This window comes from Hoplias malabaricus, chromosome 4 (genome assembly GCF_029633855.1).
Source record: "Hoplias malabaricus isolate fHopMal1 chromosome 4, fHopMal1.hap1, whole genome shotgun sequence".
Taxonomy (NCBI): Eukaryota; Metazoa; Chordata; class Actinopteri; order Characiformes; family Erythrinidae; genus Hoplias; species Hoplias malabaricus.
This window is the reverse complement of record NC_089803.1, coordinates 42865684-42884100: the sequence shown is the minus strand read 5'-3', so window position 1 is coordinate 42884100 and position 18417 is coordinate 42865684. Positions and strand designations below refer to the sequence as shown.

Below are 18417 nucleotides of genomic sequence, written 5' to 3'. Positions count from 1 at the left end.
GATGCCATCACAGCTGCCATATTGGGACCTGCTACACATCTCGCATAAAAACTGTGACATTTAAATTGTTTATTGTTTCTGTCAACACTTTTAGTCCTCATTTACACCTTAAAATTAAGACGGAAAAGGAGCTCAGGCCTTGTCCCAAAGTAGTTCCACCACTCTCTACATCGTGCACAACACAGATGATAAAACTAATAAAACGGACCATAATTAGGCACTAATTTGACAAGAAAACATGATCTTTAATGTTTACAAAAAAAAAAAAAATCATATTTGCACAGAAGAGCAGAGAAATGCATTTGAATCTGATGTGCTAACAAACTTCCATTTGATCCTCTTTTTCTCCGCGTTTTGCTACACTGTGGACTCCTTTATGCCCCGTGACGCAAAGAGGCGGTGGTCGTTTTTGCTTCTTTGTGTTGTAACACTCTCTCCGGAACAGGCAAGAGAGCTGTATGTGAGAAATGTATCCATCTTTCCCATCCATTTACATTGGTGTTGTGCATGGTCCTAAATACAGTGGCCACACCAAAAATTAATAAATAAATATCATGTGATTTCAACCCATGGATAGAAGCAAGCCACAAGATAGTAAATTCAAAGCATACTATTAAAGACTTGAAGTCCAGGTGCCTTGAGTAATTATCCATTAACACATTCAGTCCTGCTGGCTTTTGCCATAATTGCACACACATTTGTTCATATATGTTGTGGAAAATGCCTTTTGATCTTGGTTTGCAACAAGAAAGGGTAATATCCGGAGGGACAGCTTATTTGTGAGGGGGCTTGTGGACTACTACCATATCGTCAACATATGTGGATGGGTGGAGCTGGTTGAGGGGTTGGGGGTGGGTTAGCCAAGCCAGCGGGTTAGCTCCAGCCTGAACTGAACTGAAACAGATGCTAAACAGGTGCTTGTTTAGCTGAAAGCTCACTTAGTCAATGCTTATAGGACCATGCGCCCCTAAAAGCCTTGTGATCCTGGTCTGTATTCTGTCTTTCGGTCCATCAGATTTTTTTCTTGTGAAAACCATGGTGCTTCAAATTATTTCCTTTTTAGTGCTTATTGAAAAAGACATGGTTATAAAGAATATCAAGTTAGTTAGTGTTGCTCTGTGTATGAAAATGTAACCATTTTGTCTTCTCTGTCTCTTCTTTGGATCAGACATTAGATGTTTTGTCTTCATAGTCTTTCATTTTTATTTTTATTTTTTTACTGATGCTAAGCAATTAAACGGAAACAGTTCAATTAGTTGCATTAATTAAAACCCAAATCAGGCAGCTCTTGTGCAGCTTTCACAATAAAATTAGGCTATCCCAATCAAATTAGCTTTGTTTTGGCTACAGAGCACCCATTGTAGAACAAAGACTGGAAACACAGTAAAAATTTCCACAGACTTATTAGACCGAGGGAGGCTGATTGATTAAATACAGGAAAAGCTTTTCTAAAGGAAGGTTCCATAAGCACATAAGAGCCCAGGGCTATTCAGTTCATCAGATATTGCTTTAACACAATGCACACAGAATGAAGCATGAAATATATTAGACTTGGATGATATTGATAGCCTGTTGGAGCTGTATATCCCAGGAAGGTGATATAAACTATGAAACATTCCAGATTAGTCCCAAAAGCACAGGAAGTCCAGAAATTTCTTATATTCCTTCTTTTAAAAACACACAGAAAATCAAACAAAAACACATCTAACTACATAAACACATATACTAACATAACTTTGCTGAAATACAAACATGGGTATTCAAATTTGTGGCCAAAATAAGCATCATACAGTTCAGTTTCAGGGGGCATAAATGCCAAAGATTTGTTTGCCAAGAGCTACAATTAAATTATTTATAGACACTCACCCAAAAGCTTTAAAAATATCCATATAAGAACAACTGGAAACCAGGCAAAGTCTTTTCACTTCAGTGTAGTTTATAAGTGTCTAGGTGAGTGGTGTAACTACTAAATGGTTCAGAGGGGACTGTGGTGACTGAGCTCCATTAAATCTTCTTTTGTGATCTAATATAAATTCTATTGCAAACATAAACTCACAGAAAGCTTTAGTTCCTTAATATGCATCACAATTTAGCTTTATCAACACTACACAAAGGGTACTGATGTCTTTTAATTTCCTTCTAATTAATGTATTCAGCTTCCTTAACTACTTCATCCTGTTTAGGGTCTTGGTGGGGTCAGAGCCTGCCTGAAATCATTGGGTGCAAGCCATCATCCACTAACACACCAACACACATACACACACACACACACACCTGTAGGCAATTTCATAATAGGCAGCTAATCTACCAGAATTTGTTTTTGGATTGTGGTAGAAAACTGGAGCACCTGAAGCAACCCCACGCATTAAGAATGCAAATTGAATAACATCTTAAACTCCTCATGGATTGACATGACGCTGTGATTAATTCAGTGTCCAGTTCATTAATTAATAAATGATAGTTTATTGGGTAAAACCAAATATTATTTATTTAATTCTGCTCTTCTGAGAAGGGTTTACACTACATGTTGGGGCATTTCTGTGAGGACAGGGTTACATTCAGCCACAAGCATTAATAAAGTATGGTACTGATTCATTTATTTTGCTATATCCTGATCAGGGTGACAGTGAGTCTGGAGTCCAGAATCTTTGGGCACAAAGCAGGAATACTACAACCCAGGACAGGGCACCAGTCAGTCATTGGACACCACAAACTCACCCATTCAGTCAACTTACCAACATGTGTTTGTATCATTGGAGGGAACACAAAGCACCCAGAGAAAAATCTCTCTCTTCTATCATCATCAGAGAAAAGGCAGTGGATAACAACTTAAACTTAAACCATGTACAAAAGATTTTTTTCCCTCTCATTTTAAACACACATAACATGCTAACATAAACAAACCAGAGAGAACCATTTTTCCAGAATCTTCTGTGTTGCCATTAAGTGGGGCTTTAACTATAGGTGCTGGTCATAAAATTAGAATATCATTCATTACACACAGACTGATATATTTCAAGTGTTTATTTCTTTTAATTTGATGATTATAACTGACAACTAATGAAAACCCCAAATTCAGTATCTCAGAAAATTAGAATATTGTGAAAAGGTTCAATATTGAAGACACCTGGTGCCACACTCTAATCAGCTAATTAACTCAAAACACTGCAAAGGCCTTTAAATGGTCTCTCAGTCTAGTTCTGTAGGCTACACAATCATGGGGAAGACTGCTGACTTGACAGTTGTCCAAAAGACGAACATTGACACCTTACACAAGCAGGGCAAGACACAAAAGGTCATTGCTAAAGAAGCTGGCTGTTCACAGAGCTCTGTGTCCAAGCACATTAATAGAGAGATGAATGGAAGGAAAAGATGTGGTAGAAAAAAGTGTACAAGCAATAGGGATAACCACACCCTGGAGAGGACTGTGAAACAAAACCCATTCAAATGTGGGGTCAGTGCTTCAAGAACCACCACACACAGACGTATGCAAGACATGGGTTTCAGCTGTCGCATTCCTTGTGTCAAGCCACTCTTGAACAATATCAAAAGCGTCTTGCTTCCACAAAGAACTGGACTGCTGCTGAGTGGTCCAAAGTTATTTTCTCTGATGAAAGTAAATTTTGCATTTCCTTTGGAAATCAAGATCCCAGAGTCTGGAGGAAAAGAGGAGAGGCACAGAATCCACGTTGCTTGAGGTCCAGTGTAAAGTTTCCACAGTCAGTGTTGGTTTGGGGTGCCATGTCATCTGCTAGTGTTGGTCCACTGTGTTTTCTGAGGTCCAAGGTCAACACAGCCGTCTACCAAGATGTTTTAGAGCACTTCATGCTTCCTGCTGCTGACCAACTTTATGGAAATGCAGATTTCATTCTCCAACAGGACTTGGCACCTGCACACAATACCAAAGCTACCAGTACCTGGTTTAAGGACCATGGTATCACTGTTCTTAATTGGCCAGCAAACTCACCTGACCTTAACCCCATAGATTATTGTGAAGAGGAATATGCAGTACGCCAGACCCAACAATGCAGAAGAGCTGAAGGCCACTGTCAGATCAACCTGGGCTCTCACAACACCTGAATAGTGCCACAGACTGATCGACTCCATGCCGCGTTGCTGCAGTAATTCAGGCAAAAGGAGCCCCAACTAAGTATTGAGTGCTGTACATGCTCATACTTTTGATGTTCATACTTTTCAGTTGGCCAGCATTTCTAAAAATCTTTTTTTTTGTATTGGTCTTAAGTAATATTCTAATTTTCTGAGATATTGAAATTGGGGTTTTCATTAGTTGTCAGTTATAATCATCACATTAATAGAAACAAACACTTGAAACATATCAGTCTGTGTGTAATGAATGAGTATAATATACAAGTTTCATTTTCTGAATGGAATTACTGAAATAAATCAACATTTTCATGGTATTCTAATTTTATGAACAACACCTGTATATTATGCAAGGTGACCTTCAGTTTATGTGCACATACTGCAAAAGTGTCAATTTAATTTAAATTCATTATTTTCTATGGAGACACTGTGCAAAATTGAATATCTGGGTCTGAATACACCGTTGAATGAATTTCCCTTTGAATACTGGCTTTGTATGTCACACGGCACGACGGCACCATCTGGTGTTAAATTACTGGAATATGGCAAACATTTATCGTAGTTAAAAGGGTTTTAAAAACATATTCTTACGCCGTTACTCTGGGAGGCAGTTATGAATGGATAGCGGGTCTTACAATTACTATCCAAATAAAGACTACGTTCCTTCCGTTTCTCATATTTTTATATAAAATATAATTTGAATAACATTAACATTTGATAAGTGCTTTTCTGTGTCATTTCTGCGTACACTAACGCCCGCATAGTGTGTCTTGTGACTGTGAATGTAACGAGCGTAGCTGTGTGTGTGTGTGTGTGTGTGTGTGTGTGTGTGTGAGTAAAACCAAATATAATTCTTCAGAAATTGATTCTGAGGGGTTGTTCCCCCCCAGGGCATAGATTTAGGCAGATGCATGTTTAAAAATAACCCCTTGAAAATTCCGTAACTTTTAATTTATGAATTTGTTTTTTATAATTCATTCAGTTGTAATACTAATTATATGTTTTGTTTTTTGTTTAATTTATTATTTTTTTACCACTTAAGTTTTATTTGACTATTTTATATTACTTAAATACATAAGCAATAGGCTTTTTCCGAGAAAACAGTAACATCAAACATAGTGACAGTACTTTATGCATGTTTAATGTTGTTGCTGCTACTGCTATATGCTCCTAAATAAAATATGGAAATAACTATTGTCTATCATTTTTGTACTTTCCAGATTTGTTCATTGATCTTATTCAAGTGTGTTTGATTTAGAATGTAACTTAAAAGTAATGATGTTTGAGATGTCATTTTCCAGGATGTGATGAGTAAAGTAATCCCATTACAATTTTAGTTAAGTAGTGGGTAACCAGTAATAGATTACTACCCCTGCTGTTCAAATATTTTAACTATGTGCCTGTTTACTCCCTGCAAATGGCACATAGCGGTGGCTTCTACTTTTAAATAATAAACAGGAAGTTGTGCAGCTCATGGAAGGATTATACATGGCTTTATGTCAGACATTCAATGTTGTAGCGGCCGATATGTCATGACCCAGTCAACATGGGTAGCGGAGTAAGGAAGTAAGGAACCATTTGATAGTCAGATTTGTGGACTTTTATTTTGAAGTGCCATCTGTGGGTCGTGTTGAAGATGTGGACGACACTGTGTTGCTAAGTGAAACAGTTCTGGAGGTAATGATAACGTAGCTCATATTTACGGCTGCAACTAATTTAGCTCTACTTTAACAATGTGAGACACTTCTTTAACACCCTCGCACTTTGCCCGAGTTCATATTATTACAGTTTTTTTTTAACACCAGAGCTAAGCAAAGTCACTAAAAGTTGCCAGTTTGTGGCTGAAGTAAAGAGAGCTCAGTGAACCTGATTCAGTGTAAAGGTCAAGCTAAAGGCGCCGCGTTCAAACACAGCACAGGTCTCTGTCGGAACTTGTTTGAGAAGTGGCATTAGATTGCCTTCTTCTTTGAAGGATTTGGTAAAGGTGCTACAGTTTTTTGTTTTGTGTAGCAACGTGTAGTAAACACTGCTCTTCAGTGTGTCTCAGAGAGCAGAGTCAGAGGAGGAAGCTTCTTCATTAGACTTATTCCTCTAAATGCGATTCTGAAACGGTCCTCGGTGTCTCTCGATTGTTTTACAGTGCAATCTTTCTCCTGTAACAAGTAGAGATGGCCAATTAAAGACCCCCTCCTGTTAAAATCAGGTTTCTTAAATTGTTACCATGTCCTTTTGATTATTGTGTTTTTTTATACTACATATGTTTTAAGATGTATCATGATTGAAGTAAACAGTGAGCTTACCACAGCTGAGCATTTCTGCTTTGAAAAATGCAGTTTTACAAGGACGGTCTCAATTGGGCAGTTTCAGACAGCCATGGTTTTTAACACCTCATCCCTAAATAACGTATACAGTCAGCTTGCAGGGCGGCGGGTTAAGTGGAGATAGAGATGGGGGCAGATTGAATATTCATAGATATGTGCATATTGAATGAATGTGTAACTACATCTAAACAACACTTAAGGGATTTTTTTTCCATGGGAAACAGCTTCTAAATACGTTATTTTGATGAACAGGGATTAGGAGTTTAATTGATGGCCACTCTGTTGTAAAATTGTGCTGCATGTCATATGCAGAACATAGTGTATATTTGTCACCAAAAATGTTGGGTGCTTTTGAAATATTTAATCTAAAAGTAAAAGTATGGATCTGAAGAACCCCTGCTATGGAACCTTAAAAGGTAACACACAAACACTGTCCACATGTAGATTTATAAAGCATTGTGATGTTATGTATTTCTGTTTTCTTCTGAATTCTATTATATATCTATGTTATTTTTAAACCAAATAATATTGTTACGCTCAAAGGTTTTTTGTTGATTGACTAGTTGTTAATTAATTGATCATTTATTTTGGAAATCAGTTCTAACTCTTTCACTGGACAGCACTGTGATGCATTTAAAAATCTAGATTTTTTTTTCATATTCTGAACTATCATTAAAATACAACCTTGAAAAATAATAAGTTGCTTATGTCTTGGCTTATTGCCAGCTGTCTTGTTTCAGTTGCCTGCACAACATGGGACCCCTCCTTGTTTGCCCTTTGGTGCTTGGCTGATGTTACGTTTCCACAACAGAAAATGAAGAGAAATCACTTGAGAGTGACTGTGCAAGCTGAGTGGCTGAGAGGGAAATCACTTGAGAGCCACTTGGGACTCTTACTGCCTTGGTAACAGGAGCTTCTATACTCAACTTGCCTTGATTAGGAGCTTCATTCTTCTCTGATTTTTCTCTTAGTATCGGCATCATTCTCTTCAATGAGGGTGTTCTCTTAAAACCGGCAATAATCTTTTGCAAATTCATTCTTGTCTAAAGTGGCTAAAGAGAGCAAGTGTTGCATGATTGGACTCTTCCTTTGTCGAGGTCACAAATGGGTTCCACTGGTTGAGATGAACATATAAAATCTACTCTACTTGGTTACTTTCACTCATTTTCACTTCCTCGCAAACCAAATGAGTGTTCCTGCAGCAGGCCCATCTTCCTCTGCCATGTTTCCCAACCTGGAAGCTGGTGGGAGTTTGAGAGTGCCTACCTTGCTTGGGGGGCCTGTAGGACTCAGCAGCTCTGACATGGAGCTGCAGAAGATGCTCATTGATGAGAGGATGCGCTGCGAGAATCACAAAACCAACTACCAGACCCTGAAGGCTGAACACACAAGGTACAATACTATTGTTCTACTGTGATGCAGATAATTTAGGCTTTCTGTCTATAGGGTGGTTGTTTCTTCAGAGTTTTCTAACCTGATATTAAATATAGCATCATAATACTTCAAGATAGTTTTATAATTTTGCATGATGCCTGGGAATATTTGCCACAAGAGTCTTTGTTTGCCAAGAGGGTTTTTTAAATGAAATTCCATGTTAAGGTAAACCACAAGATATATTGGGTTTACCCTAAGATTGTGTGTGTAGGCTGCAGGGCGAATACACCCGGGTGCAGTCAGAGTTGAAAAGGATGCTGAGTGAGAAGCAGGCTGGTCAGGAGAAGCTGCAGCTGCTGCTGGCAGAGCTGAGAGGAGAACTGCTGGATAAGACCCGTGAGCTTGAGGAGCTCAAATTACAGGTACTGAAAATGTTTAACGGAAAGAATTATGCATCTAGCCTCCTCCAGGGTGTGTTCCTGCCTTGTGCCAAATGATTCCAGGTAGGCTCTGGACCCACCGCAACCCTGAACTGGATAAGTGGTTACAGACAATGAATGAATGAATGAATGATTGACTTGTGCATCTATATTCACCTATATTTTACTCGCTGCTGTTAGACAACTTAGGATATTTTCTTCAAGGTTGTGGAGAAACCTCCCTGTTGTCACTGAATTTAGTTGTAGTCTTTTTTTACTCAGGGAAACTGATGTCAGCAAGCAGATAGAAACCATGGAATTTGATAAGAATCTTAAGAAGGTCTGCATTAATATCTACTATATTTCATAAGAGAAAACAACTAATTTTTTAAAAATAACGTGAGGGAAGCCTATTTTATTCATGGTTGAGGCTGCCGTTTTGGCTTGCATTATTTACGTTGAATAATTCAGTTTCAAACTTGACATATTCCACCTTAAGTTACCATTTCTATTCCTGTTTCTGAGTCAAGTTTCATATTTTCCAGAATTGCAGAGGACATTGGAAGACAACATAAAATAGGAATGTTAGACTCTAGTTGTGGAGTGCCACATCACTGTAGAGGTTCATTTAACAATTTCTACATCATTTAGCACACCTCATTCAAGCTAACAAAGAGGTTAATGAGCTGATCTGAGAGTGTTAGAAGAGGTTAAACTCCAGTCTCTAGAGGGAGTTAGACACACCTGTGCTATAGGGAGATAAGGTTTCATAGGCTTCAACAGGGCATAGAATGTGACAACAAGATTTCTATTATAAATTATATAATATGTACATTTAAAGCTTACTCATAATTAAACTTTGTAAAATACATATTATGAAATATATAATTCATGTTTTATGTTAAATATGTACGTAAATAACAGTATTATTATTATTATTTATTTATTATTTTGTGACTGTACAATATAAACATAAAACCTCTCCAGAGACTGGAGACTGGACTATTTTACTGGTGCATACAGTTGGTGCATGTGGAGGTTATCAATGTATATTTTGTACATCATTGTTTTTAATTTTCCCTCAGAGAGCACCAGTAACCAGACACTAATACGACCAGAATACTAGCTTCCTAGTTGTTTTTTTTTTTTTTTTTTTTTGGCCAGACTGCCCATCAGGTCGGCCTAGTCGTTTTTGCTTACTGACTGACTGACTGACTGACTGACTGACTAACTGACTCCTAATGTTGAAATGCACATGCATGAGTAGGAACTGTTAGTTCAACCATATCTCACAGAGACAACTACTACACCTTCTATTGTTAGTTCAGCCATATTTCACATTCCAGTTCGTGAACTAAATTTGGAATCGTTTGTTGTTTTTCCACTGACTTAAACTGGTTTGTTGACTTAAAGCAGAAATTTTTTTCCCAGCTGGAACCATAGAACAGTAGGTTCTTTAGTACAAGCCATGGCTGAATAACAGGAAATAAGACATGAACATGCTCTGTTTGTGTGTCCTTCTGGGACTGTGTTGGCCAGAGCATTGGCTCGGCGTTGATTTGTTCACAAGGTCAGCAGGACGGCTCAGACTTTGGCAATATTTACATATAACTGCTGAATTTGTCTTATTTCATGTGTGTGTGTATTTGCCTGAAGTATCGTAAAGGGAAGTGGTGGGGAGACATTTTGTGACATTAGTGTGTTTATAAAACTTTATAAAACCCCTTAATCTTCTTGATCTTCTTTGTTCTTTGTGGTAGATCATCTAGTATTTATTAATGAATAAAATAAACAAGAAAAACACTGATGCCGGTGTTATATATTATGAACAAAATTTGCGCACCTTTTTTCAGTTCTGCATTTATTAGTCCTGCCCTCCATATTTTCTGTATAACACAATGACATAATAAAAAATACATGTAAACAAAGACATTGACTTGAAGCACCAAAGCTTCTCTAGACCTACTAATGACAAGGGTGTGTATTTTGGGCGTTCCTTTTTTGAAATGCCAGAAACACTTTGTAACAATTGCTATAAGGCAAATGGCAGACTGGGAAAACTAGGCTTGCCTAGTTTCTCTTAATTTCCTTTTTTTTTATTATATGTTTTTTTTTTATTTTTATTTTTTATTATATTTATATTGTTTATGCATCTGTGTATTGTAGGTTATGACCCCTCAGCGGATGGAGCTCTTGAAAGCCCAGGTCCAGCAGGAGATGGAAGCTCCTATCAGAGAACGGTTCAGTAAACTAGAAGATGTAAGATCATTTCAAGATGCTTGCATTACAGCATCTTCGTCATTATGACTTCATAATTTTAAACTCTTCTGTAAAAAATAGGCTACTGTTACTGCTGTTTAAGATCGAAAGTAATATATGTGGAACTAATATGTGTTATTATGTGACTTTGGATATCCAAAGTCAAATAAATTGTTCACAAGCACACATGCCTCAAAAGACACTTTCTGCCCACCTTTTGTTTAGTCCCAAGAATGAAGAATTTTGGAAAAATGGACCTTTGTTGCCTGGAGTTAATTTCTTACATATTTACTGTGGATAACCATACATATATCTATCTTTCTCTGTCTCTCTCACTCTCTAATATTCATAATTTAAGCATGTTTAAGGATCTAAATTTGAGTGAAAATAGTTTGGTATTAGAAGTGGTGATATGTTGTTCCTGTTGTACATCCAAAATGATTTAAACACATGAAGATCCTGGTTTGTTGTTACTGAAGATGTTAATGGTTTGTAAAAAATGTCAGTCTGTTTCTATAAAATTTGATCAAAAAAATAATATATCTTTTTTTTTTAATTTGATTATCTGCTTTTACTTTTATTTAAAAAGTATGATGTTTGATGGCATGCAAACATTGTGTCTGCATTTAAATACGTGTGAGGGGTATTTTGTATTAATTTTAATACTAATTTTGGAACATAGTTTTATTAAGATGTTGTTTTTTTTTTTACAGGAAGCAGAGAAGTATAGGTCTGAATACAATAAGCTGCGTTATGACTTCACCTTCCTCAAATCAGAGTTTGATCACCAGCGAGAGGAACATGAGCGTGTCCTGGAGGAGAGGAGGATGCGTTACAGTGCTGATGTATGTTTGTAACTGTACTTGCTTTGTGTATACTGTGCTACATATAGTATTATATTTCTCACAAATGTTTCCCAAATGTTATTTAATTATTTATGTTCTGCTGGTAAAGTGTTGTTTTTATTTTTGTAAATGGATATAAATGTCTTGTAAACAGTTAAAGCATGCTTCATATTTTATTTTTTTGTCCTAATGTTAAACTTAGCAAATAACTAGAATTTTGCAGTAAAGTTTTTTATTTTGCGAAAGGGTAAATTTATTTAAAAACAATAAGCATTACGTGTTCAAATTGCTGCAAGAGGCTCTATGAAATTATGGTTATACCTTGATGATGCTTGGGGTAGTCCCAGTGTACCTGTGTCTGAATATTTTTTTTCCCAATATTCAGCTGGCACGTCTAGAGAGGGATAAAGAGGAGCTGAGTGCACAGCTGCAGGTCAGTGACCCTGTGAGAGATGGGAAGCGTGTAGAAGCTCTGCTGAGGGAAAAAGCTCAGTTGCACCAGAGAATCCGTGGCCTGGAGGCTGAGGTGTCTGAGCTTCGCGCAGAGAGGGACAGCTCAGGAGCTCAGGCTGAAAATGTGCAACGAATCCAGATTCGGCAGCTCGCAGAATCCCAGGCAGCAGTCAAATCCCTGGAGGTGAGTGGCAAGATGGGTTCTATTTATAGAACATATACGCAAAGTTTGTAATCAATTTTTTTATTATAAAAAACATCAGTGTAAACTGATTGTAATTTGCTAGCATTTTACATTGAAAAGTGCTTTGTAAAATGTTTCTAGAATGATGCACAGAAAGCTCTCTAGAATGGTGACCTCATATAAAGTCTGATTAACTTGTAATTGCTTATAATTAGCAGGTGAATTGTCAGTTGAAATTAAATTATTCTGTTTATCATTTAATGAATTGTTTTAAAAAAGTCTTACATGGTTAATCATCTTTAAAATGTTTCATGTCTGGAATATTAAATATATTTTATCTTGATAAGTTAAACTGAAATCAAAAACGGACTAAATTGACAAAATTCTGTGTCATCATTTGAATTTGTTACAGGTGATTGTCATTGTCTGTTTTGCAGGCAGTCATTTTACTCCCAAAAATTTAAGAAATAAATAAAATAAATGATTGTTGTTGATAAAACTCATTGTAGTATATGTTTATGTTGTAGTCAGAGAAGCAGTCTGTGCGCTTGCAGTTGGAACGAGTGGAGAAAGAGCTGCATTCGACACAGGAGCAGAACACTCTGATCACGAGCAAACTGCACAAGGCCGAAAGAGAAATCAACACTCTTGTTAGTCAGGTGGGTTTTTACAGAAAAAACATATAAAAACATATAACATAAAAAAAAAAAAAAAGTATAATAAATAAATAAAAATCGACATTCGTTGTGAATCCTGTAATATTGACCACGTTTTCATCTCAGGATTTATAAATATATTTTGGCATAGAAGAGGCATTTATTCTGACTGACACCCAATGTTGAAATGCGCGAGTCGGAACAGTTAAGTCAGCCGTATTTCACAGAGAGAACTTAAGGTGGCTTCACTACACCGTCTGTTGTTAGTTCATCCAATAAATATCTAGTTCCAGCGATGCCCTGTTCCTTTATCAAGTGTAGATTACTTGGTAAATGTTAAGGTGCTTGGTTTTAGAAATTTAAATGTTATCTTGTTGTAAATGAGTTGCTTTAATGTTATCTCAACACTTCAGTTATGTAGCTTTGTATGAACAGAAAATAATAGGCTTTCCATGATCATACACATAATGTCAGCAACTGACAAGATAAACTAATTTAACAGTTTTTTTTTATTATATGTTATTATTGTAAGCAAAGACATTGATATGAAGCACCAAAGCTTCTCCAATGACAAGGGTATGTATTTTGGGATTTCCTGTTTTTGAAATGCCAGAAAATCCTGAGAATGGCTATATGGCTAATGGCTGTCCGGCAAATCTAGGCTTGTTTCTCTTTGCCCTTGTTTAGACACTCACAGTGCATTAAATTAAAACAGGTTGAAGGGATGAAGCATACTCATAAGCTGGAGTTGGCTAATGTGAAGTTGGAGTGTGTGAAAGCCAGAGGAGAGGTGGAGAGGGAGCGAGACACATTCCAAGCTCATGTGGAGGGTAAACTTTAGCCTTCTGTTATCTCTCTTCTACATCTCTTTATTATAGTCAGCCTTTTTTCTTTCCAAACACACAAAAAAAGTCTTAAAAAATTCTCAAAACCTCTCTCTGCTGATACATTCTTAAGAAAGACTTCCTCCTTCTTTCTGCATTAGCTCTACACTCTGATGTTGAAGTGTGGAAGTCAACTGTGGACAGAAATAAGGAATTACTTTTGGAGAAAGAGCGGGAATTGATTCGCAGGGTGCAGGCTGCAAGAGAAGAAGAGATACAGAAAATGACAGCTATTCAGGAGGAGAAGTAAGATCTTATGCCCACAAGCCGCAATGATTTTTGCCCGGTATTCAGATGATGCACTTTACCGTTCATTTCATTAAATTGATTTTATGTTTTACATTCATGATTGTGTGTGGACGAATCAGGCTTGAATTGGAGAATCGTCTTTCTGAGCTAGAGCAGCAGAGGGCTCTCCAGGAGGCTACCGGGAACTCCCTAAAAGAGGAGTGGGAGGACCGTGTCCACTCTGCTCAGCTAGGGGAGGAAGCAGCTCGCAAAGAACTGCAAAACATCAGGTAACTTCTTCATACTTTATAGTAAGTATGTTGATTGACTAATACTTTCTTTTGAAAGTCCTACACCACATTAAAAGCTGAATCAACTTAACCCATTGCCTTGTTGTTCATTCACATGCATAACTAAGATGAGCTGAATTAATTTTTCCCCATTAACAGATTTTTGTTGAAGTTCATTTCAAGGAGCAGTGCTGTTGTAATTCATACAGAATATGGAGTGGTTTCATGGTATTGAGCAAGGTCTTCCCAGAAAAATATATTGTCTGGATGACAGCATGTTGCTCCAAAACCTGCATGTATTGTTCTACATTAACTGTGCCTTTACTGATGAGCAAGTCACCCATGCCATGGGCACTAATGCCCCCTCATACAATCACGAATTCTGGCTTGTTAACTATGTGCTTTATAATAAGCCGGATGGTCCCTCTCCTCTTCAACATGTAGGATGTGGTGGCCATAATTTCCAAGTTTGATTTGTTGTACTACAGAACACTTTTTCACTTTGCCTCAGTCCATGTTAAATGAGTCCAGGCCCATAGAAGGAGGCAGTGTTTCTGGACCCCATATATGATTCGCATTGGTGAGTTTTAACTTGCGTTTGTGGAAACAGCAACAAACTGTGTTCATAGACAGTGGTTTTACGAAGTTTTTCCGAGCACATGCAGTAACAGAATCGTGTGAATCGTTTTTTAATGCAGTGCCATATGAGGACCTGAACATCACAGCCAGCCTATAATGGTTTTTGGTCTTTTCTTTGTGATTTTATTACTTTTGATGATAAATACCCAGGTTCTTTGCTTTTTTGAGCCACTTAATTCTTGAATTATTTAATTGTTTGCCTACACAGTCATTCCCTGAGATGCTCTTTTTAAACCCGATAATGTCACTGACCTGTTATATATAATTAACAGCATCCCAACAGGTTTGTGATCCCTCTGGAATGGACAATAATCTCAGGCTTGATTTGACCCAAATACTTGGGACAATCCTGTGCAGAATCCTTATATGAACTATGTGAATAAACGTTATATAGTCCCCTGAAGTTTGACATTATTTGACATTGTAATGACATTGTGTCCTGTGTGTCTCAGAGCTAAGGTGCAGCAGCAAGGGATGCAACTAGAGGAGCTGGAGAAACAGAAGGCAGAGAATGCTGAGCTGAGACAAGTATGTGCCAAATTCATAAACACCAAAAAAAATAGAATGGCTAAAAACAAATCAGTGTCTGACTACTGAAACCTAACTTTGACATGGTGCTGTTTCTGCTTGTTTCTCAGCAAAATACAGACCTGCATTTGCAGATCAACACACTTTCTCATTCTGAAAGTGAGCTGATGGAGTCAAATGCTAGGCTGAGGGAAAACCTGGAAAGAGTGAGAGAAGAGCTACGGAGTGCTCGCTCACAAATGGAAAGAATCCAGCAAGAGGCAGAGAGGTAATTCACATGAACTTCACTCTTCGTCATCGGCATCTCTAAAAGAAAAGTTACTCTTGCTAATTACCTCATGTAGACTTTGTTATTCTGTGAATAGTTTGCTTTACAGTTTTATGATACAAGCACAGTACTGTTATCCTCCTCTCTGTTAAAGGCTTGTGGAAGAGAGGCGGGTGGATTGGCTGGAGGAGAAACATAAGCTCCAGGAAAAAGAGGCAGAGCTACAGGAGAAATATACTCAAGCAAAGGAGCGCCTGCAGAGGGCATCAGCTGCTCAGAAGAAGGTCAGTCTCTTTTCAGATTCTCCCTTAAATTGGACCAAACTCCTGTTGTGCATTAGTTTTGTGTCCAGAGAAAAGCTGTTCACTTACACTTTTTTAAAGATCTTTTTTGCTCGTCGAAGCCAAACTGAAAAATCAGAACGCAACTTTTTATTTATTTGTTGGTTTTCTTTCATTCTTTGTGCCGTAATATTTTAAAATACAAATAACTTGCTTCTTTTTCATTTTTAATCAAATTTTAGGTACTTTTTTCCTTCTCTAAAACACAATCTGATATGTGATTATGTTGGAGGAAATTTATATTTCCTAATTATATCTATTTTCTTACCCCAGCCTCCACCTTCATCAATCAGTGAGAACACTGAACTAGTGCACAGTCAATAACGTTAGCAGTAATGTATGAGAGTACATGTTAAGAGTTGACTGAATTCATTAAAAATTTAAAAACTGTTCTGTGGCATTGTATACATTTGTGATTTATCTCAGTTACATTTATTATAACCCACAAAATGAAATGACTTAGGCTTGAGCACTGAATCAATGAATTGGACATCAGATTAATTTAAACTAACCGTTCAAAAGAATTGCTACAGGAAACTTAGTCAAACTTTCCCTCACTACTTTAAAAATTCATGCTTTTACAAATGCAATCAAGTCTTTTCTCAAAATTTCATTATGTTCTGCACGTATTAATTTTTGCCCAAATGTCCTGTCTCACTTGGCTATACGGTAAAGGTAAAGTGCATTCCCATGTCCGATTCCCATTGGCTGTAAATATTATATGGTTAGTAGAATGAGTGAGTAAATATAAAATAAAGTAGATGTCAATATTATATGGTGAGTAGAATGACTATGCTATTACACATTTTAATTATTTTGTAGAGAAAGACCATGACTGAAGCTAAAGAGAAGAAACTGCAGGATAAGATTCAATTGCTGGAAGCCAAGATAGAAGAACTGGAAATAGAGAATCGCATGGCAAAGAAGTACAATCTTAAACACCGTACAATACAAGATATATATTTATTAATGGGAAGCTTATATGATTTTTAATTTTATGCTTTGTGTGTGTACTTTAGAAATCCTTCATACTCTGAAGAACAAGCTCAGCTGAGCAGGCGTCTGAAGGAGCTGCAGAGGAGACACAATGAATTCCGGCAACTGTTGCTGGGAATCAATCCCTCCTCCACACCTGTACCCAGCTCTCTGTTCATCCCAGGACCTGAGTCCAGCTTCTCTAATCTGCAGGTAATTTATAATTTCATTTTATTCTGTCATAAGGAATAGGAACTTTTTTTTTTAAAAAAATCCAGATTAAATTCTTATTTTCTGCACTCTTTATGCTAAATTCTTCCCTACACTGTTGTCTCCACCCTAGGAGGAGCAGCACCAGAGGGAGCTCTCAGTGCTCAGGAGGAGACTGGAGGAGCTGGAGAACAGTCAACAGCAGCAGCTGGAGGAGCTGAGCACGCCACTGAATCGGGAGAGAGAGAAGGACAGAGAAAGACCCCTTGAACCGCACAATGGCCTACCTGACCTCTGACCAATTTGACCTTCTGGGATTACAGATATTTATACTGTGCCAAAGACCAGTCAGGGTCCATGTACTGTACTTTCTTTTTTTATTCCTGATGCACCCATTAGCAACTCTGATGAATTTTCAGATAACTATTTTAAAACACATAACGTTATTTATATGTAAAATTTGTCTTTTTTTTCATATTGCAATTTTGTAATTTTTTTAACTTTTGTTTGGGCGATCTGTCATTGTTTTGGTGCAGGTTTCCATTACACATTCAGAAAGTTTAAATATCAACCAAATTTCCTGAAAAGCTTGGACTGTTTGTAAAATACAATTTAAAAATAAGAATGTGTGGTTTGTTGATTTTTGTGAACCCTTTTTTCATCTGACAAATGCACAAAGGTTTCTGATGTTTTCACTGACCAACTTCTTTCAGTTTTGCAAATGAAACAGTATCATGGAATAATTGCCTGCAACACAATTCAAAAAAGGAAATGAAGGTATTAATGCTGACTGACACCCGCACCCGGTCTGTATGTCACTCACATCATTTGCAGTGCAGGCACAGTTAATCTAGAAAGTTTGAAGTTGTTTACATGCAAAATCCTTAGTCAAGGTTCACCAATTTAATAATAAAAAAAAAACAGATTTAATAAAATCATAAAATAAAGTGGATTTTTTATATCTTGTCATTACAAAATTTTTAATTGTAACTTAATTGTTTAGTAATAGTTATTACTTAATTTATCTTATCAAATAATATTGCCGGGGCGGCACGGTGGTGCAGCAGGTAGTGTCACAGAGCTCCAGGGACTTGGAGGTTGTAGGTTTGATTCCCGCTCTGGGTGACTGTGAGGAGTTGGTGTGTTCTCCCTGTGTCCAAATGGGTGCTCTGGTTTCCTCCCACAGTCCAAAAACACGTTGGTAGGTGGATTGGAGACTCAAAAGTGTCTGTGGGTGTGAGTTAATGTGTGTGTGTTGCCCTGTGAAGGACTGGCGCCCCCTCCAGAGTGTATTCCTGCCTTGCGCCCAATGATTCCAGGTAGGCTCTGGACCCACTGTGACCCTGAACTGTATAAGCGGGTACAGATAATGAATGAAAATAATATTGACTTTAATGGCATTAATTAATGTAACCTTATTGTTAAGTGTTACCAAACTA

At 37.4% G+C, this 18417-nt stretch overlaps 1 protein-coding gene across 3 annotated transcripts; it reads left to right on the top strand.

Annotated features, from left to right (window-relative positions):
• Positions 1–5662: 5662 nt before the first annotated feature.
• cep83 (centrosomal protein 83) lies at positions 5663–17716 on the top strand. Of its 3 annotated transcripts, none has more exons than XM_066669977.1 (16): positions 5663–5781; positions 7152–7817; positions 8071–8221; positions 10385–10477; positions 11191–11322; positions 11708–11959; positions 12487–12618; positions 13331–13445; positions 13601–13745; positions 13868–14017; positions 15109–15184; positions 15295–15452; positions 15607–15736; positions 16616–16719; positions 16813–16981; positions 17112–17716. In XM_066669977.1, the coding sequence occupies exons 2-16, from the start codon at positions 7612–7614 to the stop codon at positions 17274–17276; spliced, it is 2178 nt and encodes a 725-aa protein (XP_066526074.1). In that variant the 5' UTR covers positions 5663–5781; positions 7152–7611; the 3' UTR covers positions 17277–17716. The 3 variants fall into 3 exon arrangements, with proteins under 3 accessions (XP_066526074.1, XP_066526073.1, XP_066526075.1); XM_066669976.1 differs by lacking the exon at positions 5663–5781 and adding an exon at positions 5791–6841; XM_066669978.1 differs by lacking the exons at positions 5663–5781; positions 13601–13745; positions 13868–14017; ... (4 more) ...; positions 16813–16981; positions 17112–17716 and adding an exon at positions 5791–6841 and having other exon boundaries at positions 13331–13456.
• Positions 17717–18417: the final 701 nt, after the last annotated feature.